Below are 13,319 nucleotides of genomic sequence, written 5' to 3'. Positions count from 1 at the left end.
TATATATATATATATACACACACCGACAACAATTTAAAGTATTTTTATCATTATATTATTTTAGGTTGTGCATCAACAATCTAGCCTCCTTGCACCACTCGCTGTAGATGCAGTATTAAAAGTTACAGAAGAAGGAAAGGAAGTGTCGGTTGACTTGCATGTGAGAACAAATTCTTTGTATATGTATTCTGTTGCTAATGTAACATGAATTTTACTCATCAGCATTTTCTTGTTATCTTTATAGGATATTAAAGTAATAAAAAAGTTAGGAGGTACTGTCGAAGATACTGAATTAATAGAAGGGTTGATATTTACTCAAAAGTCTTGTAATGTTAATGGTCCGAAACGTATCGAGAAAGCTAAAATTGGATTAATTCAATTCTGCATTTCACCACCAAAAACTGATGTGAGTGTCGTGAATATAACAATATGAGCGAATTCGTATTTATTTATCTTTGCATGAATGGATAAATTAATCTCTTGAATTTCTAGATGGATCATAATGTTGTTGTATCTGACTATGCGGCGATGGATCGTGTCTTAAAGGAAGAACGTGCTTACATATTGAATATCATCAAACAGATCAAGAAAACTGGTTGCAATGTACTCCTCGTGCAAAAGTCAATCTTGCGCGACGCCATTAGCGATCTCGCGATACATTTCTTAGACAAAATTAAAGTTATGGTGATAAAGGATATAGAGCGCGAGGACATTCCCTTCGTTTGTAAAACACTAGGTTGCCGGCCGATTGCGTCGCTGGATCACTTTGTGGCTGAAAATCTTGTTAACGCGGAACTTTGTGAGGAAGTGCAAACCGGAAATTCGAAATTTGTCAAGGTGAGTTTATTTGATAGAAACAGCAACATTATGAAAGTTAATGTCATATTTCTTTTCGTATTTCTGTAATACAATGTGTTTTACATCTCTTATATATAAATTATTTCTATACTTAATATATATATATTTTTTTAAATATACATATACATAGGTCACAGGAATTCAAAACCACGGAAAAACGGTCACGGTTCTCGTGCGCGGTAGCAACAAATTGGTCTGCTCTGTGCGTTATCCGATGTTTGATGAAACAAAGAGCGCTGATCGCTGGTGGCGGTGCACCGGAAATCGAATTGGCAATAAAGTTGGGAGAGTACGCAGTGACCTTAGGCGGGGTTGATGCATACTGTATCAAGGCCTATGCAAATGCACTTGAGGTTGGTATTAAATGCATTCCATAATTTCTTTTGTAGATGAATTAAATCTTATTTATGGTTTAATATTGTTCTATATCTATAAATATTAAACTATGTACGAGTATATTGTGGAAGATGTAGACAATAGTCCTAAATAATTATACAATGTTTGATAAACTTTTAATAATTTGTCAATTTTAGGTGATTCCGTCGACGTTAGCCGAGAATGCGGGTTTGAATCCGATAGCAACAGTAACTGAACTTCGTAATCGACATGCGAAGGGTGAAATAACAGCGGGAATTAACGTTCGAAAGGGTGCCATTACCAATATATTGGAGGAGAACGTAATTCAACCATTGTTGGTTTCTACCAGTTCGATAACTCTCGCTTCCGAAACCGTACGCAGTATATTGAAAATCGATGACATTGTCAATACGAATCAATAAATCAAGAAATGCGATTTAAAATTCATTCTTTATTTACATAGCATAGTAAGTACAATTAACAATAACAATATATATCGTATACTTTGTTGTATCTACGCGTTATCGATATATGCAACTTGATTTTCGTTACAGATTTAGATTTTCCATGTTCATCACATTCGTTTGATTGGTTTTACAAAAGCCTATTTAACAATTAAATTCGTATATGCTTTTTGCAAAAGCTTTATATGATGTAATATTTTTTAAACGCGTTAATACTGAAAATAATAAAAAGTTTACGAGATATCAGTAATTTATTATTTTAGTATATATAACAAAGCATAGATGTAAGTAGTATGTTACATTGTGTTGTATTTGTGAGAATTTTTGCCTCAAGAAAAAATCTTCAATTTTCCTGACTTGTTATTAAAAGGAAAAGGTAGTTAAACCCTAATACCTACAAAACTTATCTTGTAAATCTTAATATTTGTATACTTGAGAAAGAAAGATATATACATAACACATACATATGTGATTCTCTTAACAATTTAATCGAAATATAATCTCATACAAGGCGGCATTAGGGCCAGATACATAGCTAAATATTAAGTATGTATATATGTATATATATATATACATATTTATCTATATTAGAGATTACTGCATTTATTTTTAATTATAAATCAGCTGCACAATCACATCTATTGCTTAAAAAAATAAAAAATTTTACTTTAATAATTGTGAATTAAGTACATTTATATGTAATAATCATATTTGATATCTATCGCATATATCGTGGAGAGATATCCGCAATGCCGTGTTGATCACTCCTTTTTTTTTATAGCAGTGGCAGTTTTTTTCTCTTTTTTTTTTTGTTCAAATAATTCTTTTATTTAAATAAGAGTAACACATTCTTCAAAATATGCCGAAATATGATTTAAAAAATATAAAAATTTCAAACCTAGTGTAATTGGGAAAAATGTAAAAAGTTGATTATCTGAAACAAACATTTGTAAAATTTTAAACAATATAAAACAACAAAAAATATTCTGCTGACTTTGATCAAAATACATTATATATAAATAAAATTTATGCAATTCCATTACACAGTTACATAAATGAAATGTTTGTTATATAAAATCTATTTATTTATATCAATAATGTTCATGATAATTCTTTTATTTTAATAATTATTGTGATTTTTTCCTGTGCATTAACAGAATTAAAGATATAATATGTTTTACATTGCCATGAAAAATATTCGACCACTGGTATAAAAATAAAAATGTCACATGGAGATACTATGTATATCTAATAAATATTTTAATCTTCTAGAAAATGTATCTCTTTTATATATAAATTTTTATATACATTCTCGCATAAAATTCATATATGGATATATTCATTAATTAATTTTATAATTTTTAAAATAATTATGCATTTCTCTACACATCACACGTACATATATAATAATGTAAAATTCCTTATCTTTTGAATAGCATGTAAAAAGAAAAAATATCGTAACATTACCAATATTTCCTAAATTCAAGAAATTGTTGAAATGTTAAACATTTTAGAAGTTTTAATGAATCAATTTTATAGAAAAAAATGTTATAGGAACAAATATTGGCAGTGACAATGAGCAGACCATCTGTCGAAATATTTTTTTCATGTACATCTCTTCATATATATATATATATATATATGAATAAATGTTATTAAATACTAGTTTTTGTGTTAGAGCTGTTTATCACTCAGTAAGAAAGAAGAAATAACATAATTAAATGACATAGATAAATTTTTGCATGAATAACATAGATAAAATCTAGATAAAATTCGTAGAAATAAATTAAATATTTAGATCGCAGGTTTGATTAAACTTAAAAAAAAAAAAAAGATATTTCAAAGTTAAAATTCATAAATTTGTTAGATTTACTCTTTTCTGCACTTTATAATATAAATATTTACTTGTAGACTCTTTCACATCTTGTGATAATATAATATAGATATAAAAGTTTAAATTGTTTTTAGATATTGTTCTTGTTCGATGTGTATGTCAATATTGAAAACTATAATTATTTATTTGTGTATATCACTGGTTAATATATATATAATGAATTAGTGTTGCAAACATATGCCAAACCATCCTGCATTATATATTACTAAAAATAGATTGTGTACTCTCTCTGCAAAAATCTGTGCGCAACTTATCGAACAATGTACAAGTTTTGATAAGCAAAACAGATTTTATATTTTTCTCTCTTCCATATTACCATCTTGGATGGATTTGATGAAAATTCCATTGTTGGTAAGTATTGTTTATATCGCATGGCATTAGAGATAACTGTTGAGTTTGGGGATGAAGTGCCATACACTTTTTATGTACTCTATGTAACAGAGTCTTTGTTTTCTACAAATGCAAATTAATATACAGTATAATATTGATAAAATATAAGGTATAAAAATTTGCAAAGATGTATTGATTTGAAAAATTTCTGTTGCTGAAAGATAACAAACTTACTTCATCATACTGCCATGGACCGTCTGCGGTTCCTAGACGACAAAATGCGTACTTTATACCTTGACCATCTGCTTCAATGCATCTTTCACCGATACCCAACTGACCTTTTGCATTCAACCTTATAAGCTAACAACAAATATATAGGAAATTTAAAAATATCATAAATATAAAATAAAAAGTTGTCTAACTTATATATCTAAGTAAGAAAAAATAAGATATTTTCGTAAATTACCTGATTGTTTCCAAAGCCATGACAGTGGGAAGTAGCCATAAGACTTGGTGGTGCATGACCCATAGTATCCAAACACGATCCAGTTGCCACATTTCGCAACTAAGAAGATATTATCATTGTTTAATACAGAAGCTTATGTATTTGATTTGTTGATAAAACTTAAATACGCGTTCGGTCAACAACGCACCTCTCCCCAATGAATATTTGGTGGCAATTCTGGAAATTTATCCAACACATCATACGCCACATTATCCATATACCACTGGAAGCTCTTACATTTTTTTCGTTCTTTGAAGGCCAACTGCTCGGATATATCCCCGTGATCGAGCAATCGAGCCAATGGTTCCCTGGTGTAAAAGAATTCTTTGTGTTTCTCATCGAACCATGTTTCTATAACTCTTTTATAATTCTGTAAAAGAATACATTTTGCAATGATTTCTACCTCAGAAAGAAATAGTACATGTGTCTGATGTGATGATAATATAGACTACTCACGATAGTTATCAATGGTCCTTTCTTCTTTTGAGCAAGTTTACCAAACGTATAAGGCATAAATCCTCGGTAAACATGTCCGACATGTGAACATGGCACCCATAAAATACTCCCGCCGCATTGCCATAACTTGAATGACAATTCGAAGTTTTCTCCTCCCCAGACGAGCAATCCCTCATCGTATCCACCCAGTGATAAAAAGTATTGTCGATTTATCGCGAATAAGCCACCAGCGTGTGTAGGTGATCTGTAAGTCGCATAAACGAAATAAAACTGGATGAAAAACATTGTACTACAATAATGAAATTATATATGAAGCTTTTGAAATAAAAATTGTACCTGTATGGCATACTGTCGTGTGCACGCGCTTTGGCTTCCCGTCTGGGCAATTCGTTCTCTTTGTATAACATTCCCCATTCGAAAATTCCTCTGTACAAGTGGCCCTCCTGATACACAGGCCGATACTCGAAGGTTTTATGATCAATGCCATCTATCACAGGAACTGTCATTACATTCCTGAAAAAGAAGAAAAGTATATTTTCAGAAAAAAAACTCGTATTTGTTGACAGAAAACTTTGTATGAAGAATTTCATTAATGAGCTATATTTATTTGATCATATTTCATTTTTTCAAGGTATACAAATGCTATTCAAAAATGCTTTCTATCAATTTTCTCAAACTATATGATACTAAATCATTTATTACTTATGATTGTGATTTTACCTATTTTCAGAAATTGGTGCTAATAGCGGCGGCAACCAATTGACATTGACTTCACAATGAGCATCTAAAAATACTATTACTTCACCCTTGGCTTCACGCGCTCCTCGAGATCGCGTTCGTATTAAACCTTGTCTCTCGTAGTTTCTAAGTAATCTAACTTTTCCTCCCCATTGCTCAATGTAGGAATCTAAGTCACTCTTTAAATTTTCTGCAAAGGATTATATCGCTTTATTGCTTGTATCAATTATCAAACACAGATTTCTCGGATTTTATTATATCTTATGTTAAGCTCGTACCTTTATCAGAGAAATCATCAACAAGAAGGATCTCCTCCAAAAATTTTGATGGAGTGCGATCTATAACACTATGAATAGTTCGCAGTAGAACGGACCAACCCTCGTTATGGAAAACTATAATGACACTGGTGCGCGGTAATTCCTCTGGATAATTCCAATGCTTACATCTGCATCATATAAGAAAAGATATAAAAATATAAATGCAGGATTTAATATTATTAGACATAAGAAAAAGGGCTTACTCTGCTGGCCTAGTATCTGGGATTGCTCTCGATAACGAGATTTCATCAGAACATACCATGTTCATGCCATAATCGGATTCTGATTGCTGAACATCATTTAGTTGATCATCTCTTAAAATATGTGGTTTACCATTTTCCCCAGGACCAGTTCTAACTGGTACATCGCGTAGCTCATAATTTCCTAAACCTTCTACAAATACTGGTACCTGCATAATATAAGAAAAAAATATTTAAAAAATATTTGAAAATCAATAATAATTTTTGATGCATATTTATTTTGAGTAAATTATGTATTTATTAAAAATAGGCGAATATATTAAAGAATTTACCTGTTTCTGTTTAAGACCCTGTGCCCATTCTTTTATATCGTTCATATGATTATCTGAAGATAAATTAAGGAGAATGTATAAAAGTAATAACACCAGTGTACTGCCAATGAGTATGTGGAACAAGCGATTTCTTCTAAACTGTACAATCCTCATCTTTTGCAAGTTATATATCTAAAATCTAAAAACTTAAACACACGATTATTAATAGAGATCTTTTTTATTTTCAACAGAATTTAATATAAAATATATTTCACGAAAATTCTTTCGACGATGCGTGTTTTATTTCAACAGTACGCGATTCATATAATTTAATCGCTGCGTAATTCGGAACTCGTCCTGTTTTCAGCCGACAATTTCAAAAGATAAATAAATGAAATACACGATACCTCTTGTCGGAAGAAACAAATCGGGATAACGTAAAACCGGCTCGACGGCATACATTCGTTGACGTGTCGAACGTCAATAATAATTATAGACGTTAACAAACTTATTCATCGTATCAAGAATCAAGAACCGTAATGTTCACATTTGCATATATATAAAAGCGGCCAACGTGTCGCCAGCTGTCACTGGTACTATAGATACTAAAAATGTGCGACTAGAGACGCTACACTTGCAGAGCTGATCATCGCCATGTTTGTATTAAAAGGCCGTGTTTGCTGATTTGAATAGATGTAATCCAATATAATCTAGTATTATTCTCGTGCGAAATGTTTCCGAGGATGTTAAAATGCCATCGCAATATAAATATGGATGTATATATTAAATCGTGTAAAATATCATGAACCGTGAAAAATATCACGTGCAAGATCAATGGAATTTATGATCCCGATACGAAAGATTAATCGAGGGCCAATTGACTTTTGATTGGTGTACTTTGACCCCTGGCTTGTTGAATGAGTTTTAGAATTATTATTCGTTCGGTATTTGGTATTCCAAATCAGTTGTAATACAGCAATCATGTCCGACAGTGTTAGTCCTATTAAATATTTCTTAAGCGGTGGATTTGGCGGGATATGTACCGTCGTGTCTGGTCATCCTTTGGACACCATAAAGGTGAGGTTACATATATTTATATTAGCATATTAGATGAAGAATCAAGTTTCATCGCACACTTGAATAGAATTGAATTTATCTTTATTTTTCATTTCTTTTGTTTATAGTCTATTTAAATACATGACAACATGTATTCTGCAAAGATTTTAAAACAGAAATTATTGTACTACAGGTACGTCTTCAGACAATGCCAGTACCAGGACCTAACAAATTGCCTCTCTACTCAGGTACATGGGATTGTGCTAAGAAAACAGTTACCAAAGAAGGAATACGTGGTTTATACAAGGGTATTTATCTTTACGCTGTATAGTATACAAAAATTGTTACATTATAATGTTTTTTTGAAACATCAAAGATATTTTCTATGTATTGTATATTATGTAAAAATTATACAGCGCTTTGAAATAACTGTGGAACAGTTTTACATTTTATATAAATATATAGTGCCAATGTTCTTATAAAATTCTTTCATATTATATAACACAAGATATATTGTATAAATAATAACCGAATGTATAACCGAATCTTTAATAATTATACAAGAATAGTTTATATACTTTTACATGTTTTAGTAGAGTTTAACAAAAACTTGTACACTTTTACAAGAAAAAAAATAATAAATTTGTATTTCTTTTATATTTAGGTATGGGTGCACCATTATCTGGTGTTGCTCCGATATTTGCAATAAGTTTCTTCGGATATAGTGTCGGGAAGAAGCTGCAACAGACTTTACCGGATGAAAAACTCACGACATTGCAATTGTTTTACGCCGGCGCTTTTAGTGGTATATTTACGACTGTTATAATGACCCCAGGCGAACGTATCAAATGTCTGTTGCAAATACAACACGCAGATGCGAAACCAAAGTATAACGGACCGCTAGATTGTGCGAAGCAACTGTATCGAGAAGGGGGCATTAGAAGTATTTACAAAGGCACTTGTGCTACGCTGTTAAGAGGTATGATTTGCAATCTCTTATTATTAATTCTCGCACGCACAAATTTGTACTATTGTTTATCAAATATTTTCATATTTAAAAAAATTTTACATTTGTATATATCACGAGTAGAAATTTATATTGGTAAGAAGCAAACTTATTACATACGCGCTATTATTTATTCCAAAAAGAAGGATTAAATATATTTTTAGAAATTGATATATTACAAAAATTTATGATGTATTTTTAAATTCTGCGTTTTTCAACATATACACACAATTTGCAAAAAAGTTGGAAATTGACTAACTGATATTGTTATTCTCTTCGAAGTCTCCTCTCGTCTTTATAAACTTTTGAAGGTATCGTTTTCTCGGGTTTCTGCATTGTAAACCACCTTTGCGCAATGCATGAAAAACTCCCCAATTTTGCAATCGCTTCGGCGTCGAACATCGCGGAGCTGTCTCCTTATTTCTGTTTACCTGTGCAATTCGCATTTTGTTTTTATTAATAATGAATTATCAAGTATAAACGATTGGAATCAAATCAGATAAAATGATAGTTACTAAATGAGGATTCCAATTGATCATGATGCATGTACAATCCCAAGGGTTCTCGTCCAATCTTATATTTTGTATTTGTATTTGTTTACTCGGCAATCTAAGACTTTTAAAAAAGTCCGAAGGTAGTGAAGTTAATTTGTTCCCTGTAAGTATAATTTCTCTTAACTCCTTCTGTTGTTGAGCGACGAATAAACCAGGCGGTATGGATTCAAGATCGTTTTTCGATAGGTCGATTCTTCTAACTTTTTCTAAACCGTAGAAGGCATCCATGGAAATTTTCCGAATATGACAATAACTTAGATCCAGATCCAACAGATTGGCGAGATCGACAAACGCATCGAAATCAATACTCGTCACATTTCCTTTCATTTTGAGATGCGTCAATGCCGGCAATCCTTGTAGTATAAAGCGTTCTAACATGGGTATCTCCAAATTGTATAAATGTAATATCTCAGCTCTACGTAGACCGAGTAATGAATTTTTTTGCAGTTTTAATTTTGACGTCACTCCTCCGAGATATAGTTTTATTGTCGTATTCATAATCTCGAAAGTACTGAAACAGATATAAATATACATTATTTTCTTTAGATCCAATCGTCGAGATATAATTGCGTAGAATATTACCTTGGAAAAATGGAGTCCAGAGGATTCTCTGTAAAATCAGCACTTTCTAGCGTCGGGAAAGGCGGAAATGATAATTCCGACAAAAATGTCAAATTATTTTGTCGCAAGTCCAGATGTTCCAGCATAAGCAACCCTGCCAAGTCTACGCTCTTCAATGTCAATAATTCATTGCTGGCGAGTGATAGCGATCTCAAGTTCGGCGTACCGTAGAAACAAAATTCCGGTATGAACTTTAAACTATTTTTCTCCAACGAGAGATAAAGAAGACTATTGAGGCCGTCGAACATATGCCAGGATATGTCTTTTAGGGCGCAATCGTACACCCTTAAATGCGTTAGCGCGCCAAGCGCAGCGAACAGTTCGACATTTTCCCTATAGCCCTCCAATTCTTGCTTATATAGATCATATGGCAATATCTCCTTGTCGTCGCTATTCTGTTGACTTAGAAAAATGAGTCTATGCCCTTTGTGCTGACTGACATTGCTTACGATCGCTCGATTGTCGTCAATCGCTTCGGATTCCTGAGAACTCATCGGCTTGATCACCAAATTCGCTTTGTTTTTATTTGGCAGATTTAAGTTTGACAATTTAACTCGTTCCAAATTTAAATACAACAAGATAGGTCCTAGAGGATACATAGCATCGGATGAGAGACGAATGCCACCTTCTTTTCTGTAATTATTTACTTCCCTCATAGAAGGATCGCTATAATCTATCCCTTGAACGTCTAACGATATCAACTCAGTGAAGCGCTGGAATGTAGCAGCTTGTAGAAGAATGTCGGTGTCTCCATTGCCCGATTCAAGTAACGTTAGAACCTAGAAGGTCAAAAGAAATTAATATAAGATATATATGTATAAATATATAAAATCATATACGATATTATATACTATATGACCTGTATATCTGAAGGAAGTTTAGCCAAAAGTTCGTCAGGGTTTTCAACAATCACGCACGTTGCTATTTTTAATAATTCATGAGTCATAGAATGCTCATCATTCATATTAAAATCGACATCGTCGGAAGATACATTCTGTTGAACATAAACGCGCATTAAATTATAAAAACTGATGATTATGAACACTGGTATCTACTCGATTCGTTTGTACCTGATCTTTATCTCTATTAGTATCAGCCCATTGATGTAGAGGTAGATCAGAGAATTTTTGGATCTCGCAAGTACATCCTTGCGGGCATCTTATCTCCCATACACCACCGATATCGATAATTTGTCCTATACCCTGATCCTAAGTGTAATATAATTTAGAGATTAAACAATTTAATATTTTACTATGGGATATATCTTCGAAATTTATTTTGATTATCTTGTAATTTTTTATTTATCTTATATATTATCTTATAATATTTAAGATATAATATTCAAGATTTAATATTATTAAGATTTAATAATATTTAAGATAATTTCATATAATATTCTGAGACAAATATTTGTTTCATATGATATATTGATATTTTATATTAAATGCTGCAATATATTTATATGAAGTAATTATACATATAGAAAGTAAAGTTGGATTAGTAGCAAAGCAATAATATCTAACATAAGCACATCAAAGTATCAAAATTTTTATATACCAAAGATAAGACGACGAGAAATAAGAGAACGAATGTCATGTTGTCTCACTTTACGAATTTTGATTTTGAAACGAAGCACAATATGTAGAAACCAGTAACAGCACGCTGGTCTGAAGGAAACTGGATTTTGTTAACTGTGTTATCAATGTGCCTCGATGCTTCCTATCAAACAGGATGCTTTCTATCTGTCAGCCCACACGCTCTCTACTCGCTATTATTAATTGTGCATAATATTTACGTGCCATCTTCATCCTCTGGAGTAAGAATACTCGAGCGATTACTAATTTATACTCTGCCTCCATATATTTGTTTCAGATATCCCGGCCAGCGGAACGTATTTTATGACGTATGAATATCTAAAAGAATATTTTACTCCTGAGGGAGGGAAACTCAGTTTACCAGCCACCATAATAGCTGGTGGTTTTGCAGGCATTGCAAACTGGTTGGTGGGGATGCCACCTGATATCTTGAAAAGCCGCTTACAAACTGGTATATATATACTTTAATGTAATAATAACAAGGATATTTTTTTTCAATTTTAAATTGAGAGTAGGGGTTTTCAAGAGAATCAATTGATATAAAAATTAGATATTTATATAAAGATTCCGTATAAAACTTGCAGCATTATATATCACATATTATATTGCAGCCCCCGAAGGTACGTATAAAAACGGAATACGTGCAGTATTTGTCAAACTGATGAAAAACGAGGGACCAATAGCACTTTACAAAGGTATTGTACCAGTTATGCTGCGAGCTTTCCCTGCAAACGCAGCTTGTTTCATGGGCTTTGAAGTATGCATGAAATTTTTGAACTGGCTCGTGCCAAGTTTATAATTTGAGCCGCGCATAACGCGCATGACGTAACTAAATGAAGACATCCTGTCTCTCTTGATATCGATTGCCAAACGCTACGATTCATACACTAAGCGGTTGTAAAACGATTAATTTTATCACAGACAAAGTTTACACAATTTATTTCTTCCTGCCTCGCAGAAATCTCAAAATAAATCTCAAGAACAGGTTATATACATACATAGAGTGTGAAAACTGTAGGAAATAATATAATGTAGTCTTTGCGCAGGAGAAAAGAAATAATACAAAATGAAAGTATGATATCAGGGAATATACTTGTATAGTATAATCTTGTGGATATTAAGTTTTATAAAGTTTTAAATATATATATCAAATTTTAAACGCATATTGTACGTATCAGGAATTGTGATAATAATTCCTAAGACATATGGAAAGACTGCTCAATAATCAATGATATATATGTGCAAACCTTTATATTGATATTATAAATGCATCATGTATATTATATACATATATATATATATATATATATATATATATATATATATATATATATATATATATATATATATATATATATATATATATATATATATATATATATATATATATATATATATATATATATATATATATATATATATATATATATATATATATATATATATATATATATATATATATATGTATATAATATACATGATGCATTTATAATATCAATATAAAGGTTTGCACATATATATCATTGATTATTGAGCAGTCTTTCCATATGTCTTAGGAATTATTATCACAATTCCTGATACGTACAATATGCGTTTAAAATTTGATATATATATTTAAAACTTTATAAAACTTAATATCCACAAGATTATACTATACAAGTATATTCCCTGATATCATACTTTCATTTTGTATTATTTCTTTTCTCCTGCGCAAAGACTACATTATATTATTTCCTACAGTTTTCACACTCTATGTATGTATATAACCTGTTCTTGAGATTTATTTTGAGATTTCTGCGAGGCAGGAAGAAATAAATTGTGTAAACATAGTTTGAATATATAAAACTTTATTAATGTAACAGTATATATATACATATATATACATAGTTAGTTACATTTGTATATTGATATACACTATATTGCATATAAGGAAATGTAAAATCGATATTATAATGGAGTAATTCTGTAATATGTTTTATGTACAAGGCTTTTCTCCGAGGAAGATCGCACAATATATATATATAACAAATAAAAATCCAATATATATATGTGTGTGT

The 13,319-nt window shown here is 31.3% G+C and overlaps 4 protein-coding genes across 6 annotated transcripts in view; 2 read left to right on the top strand and 2 right to left on the bottom strand.

Moving 5' to 3' along the window:
- The window catches only part of LOC115244437 (T-complex protein 1 subunit delta), a 3,337-nt gene extending 1,201 nt beyond the window's left edge, over positions 1–2,136 (top strand). Inside the window, 6 exon segments of the mRNA XM_029822062.1 lie at positions 65–160; positions 245–406; positions 493–837; positions 989–1,053; positions 1,055–1,211; positions 1,392–2,136. Of these exon segments, the coding sequence (XP_029677922.1) occupies positions 65–160; positions 245–406; positions 493–837; positions 989–1,053; positions 1,055–1,211; positions 1,392–1,637 (1,071 nt within the window). The 3' untranslated portion in view covers positions 1,638–2,136.
- Positions 2,137–3,478: 1,342 nt separating this feature from the next.
- On the bottom strand, positions 3,479–7,036 carry LOC115244436 (N-acetylgalactosaminyltransferase 7). Of its 3 annotated transcripts, none has more exons than XM_029822061.1 (11): positions 6,838–7,036; positions 6,452–6,622; positions 6,123–6,328; positions 5,881–6,047; positions 5,585–5,792; positions 5,201–5,377; positions 4,865–5,108; positions 4,557–4,778; positions 4,370–4,468; positions 4,138–4,263; positions 3,479–4,026 (listed from the first exon to the last, which is right to left on the bottom strand). In XM_029822061.1, exons 1-11 carry the CDS (start codon positions 6,886–6,888, stop codon positions 3,886–3,888), a joined length of 1,812 nt encoding a protein of 603 aa, XP_029677921.1. In that variant the 5' UTR covers positions 6,889–7,036; the 3' UTR covers positions 3,479–3,885. The 3 variants fall into 3 exon arrangements, with proteins under 3 accessions (XP_029677921.1, XP_029677919.1, XP_029677920.1); XM_029822059.1 differs by having other exon boundaries at positions 6,452–6,636; positions 6,838–6,998; XM_029822060.1 differs by having other exon boundaries at positions 6,452–6,629; positions 6,838–6,998.
- A 103-nt stretch (positions 7,037–7,139) lies between these two features.
- Positions 7,140–12,315, top strand: LOC115244438 (mitochondrial carnitine/acylcarnitine carrier protein). The gene is made up of 5 exons (XM_029822063.1): positions 7,140–7,507; positions 7,680–7,794; positions 8,151–8,465; positions 11,540–11,713; positions 11,874–12,315. Exons 1-5 carry the CDS (start codon positions 7,412–7,414, stop codon positions 12,059–12,061), a joined length of 888 nt encoding a protein of 295 aa, XP_029677923.1. The 5' UTR covers positions 7,140–7,411; the 3' UTR covers positions 12,062–12,315.
- On the bottom strand, positions 8,622–11,532 carry LOC115244435 (insulin-like growth factor-binding protein complex acid labile subunit). Its single transcript, XM_029822057.1, has 6 exons — positions 11,225–11,532; positions 10,738–10,875; positions 10,527–10,661; positions 9,629–10,446; positions 9,008–9,557; positions 8,622–8,923 (listed from the first exon to the last, which is right to left on the bottom strand). Exons 1-6 carry the CDS (start codon positions 11,261–11,263, stop codon positions 8,747–8,749), a joined length of 1,857 nt encoding a protein of 618 aa, XP_029677917.1. The 5' UTR covers positions 11,264–11,532; the 3' UTR covers positions 8,622–8,746.
- Positions 12,316–13,319: the final 1,004 nt, after the last annotated feature.

This window comes from Formica exsecta, unplaced genomic scaffold, assembly GCF_003651465.1.
Source record: "Formica exsecta isolate Colony F162 unplaced genomic scaffold, ASM365146v1 scaffold82, whole genome shotgun sequence".
Lineage (NCBI taxonomy): Eukaryota > Metazoa > Arthropoda > Insecta > Hymenoptera > Formicidae > Formica > Formica exsecta.
The sequence above is the reverse complement of the archived record's forward strand: the minus strand, read 5'-3'. Positions and strand labels throughout refer to the sequence as shown.

Excerpts from the sequence above, each read along its gene's own strand:
- LOC115244435 (XM_029822057.1), bottom strand. The coding sequence starts at position 11,263 with ATGACATTCGTTCTCTTATTTCTCGTCGTCTTATCTTTG. Across the intron at positions 10,447-10,526 it reads AACTTCCTTCAGATATACAG|GTTCTAACGTTACTTGAATC; the intron begins GTCATATAGTAT and ends TTGACCTTCTAG. Across the intron at positions 9,558-9,628 it reads CTGGACTCCATTTTTCCAAG|TACTTTCGAGATTATGAATA; the intron begins GTAATATTCTAC and ends TATCTGTTTCAG.
- LOC115244436 (XM_029822061.1), bottom strand. The coding sequence starts at position 6,888 with ATGCCGTCGAGCCGGTTTTACGTTATCCCGATTTGTTTCTTCCGACAA. Across the intron at positions 5,378-5,584 it reads GCACCAATTTCTGAAAATAG|GAATGTAATGACAGTTCCTG; the intron begins GTAAAATCACAA and ends CTTCTTTTTCAG. Across the intron at positions 4,027-4,137 it reads GTCCATGGCAGTATGATGAA|AAAACAAAGACTCTGTTACA; the intron begins GTAAGTTTGTTA and ends TTGCATTTGTAG.
- LOC115244438 (XM_029822063.1), top strand. The coding sequence starts at position 7,412 with ATGTCCGACAGTGTTAGTCCTATTAAATATTTCTTAAGCGGTGGATTT. Across the intron at positions 7,508-7,679 it reads ATCCTTTGGACACCATAAAG|GTACGTCTTCAGACAATGCC; the intron begins GTGAGGTTACAT and ends ATTGTACTACAG. Across the intron at positions 8,466-11,539 it reads TTGTGCTACGCTGTTAAGAG|ATATCCCGGCCAGCGGAACG; the intron begins GTATGATTTGCA and ends TATTTGTTTCAG.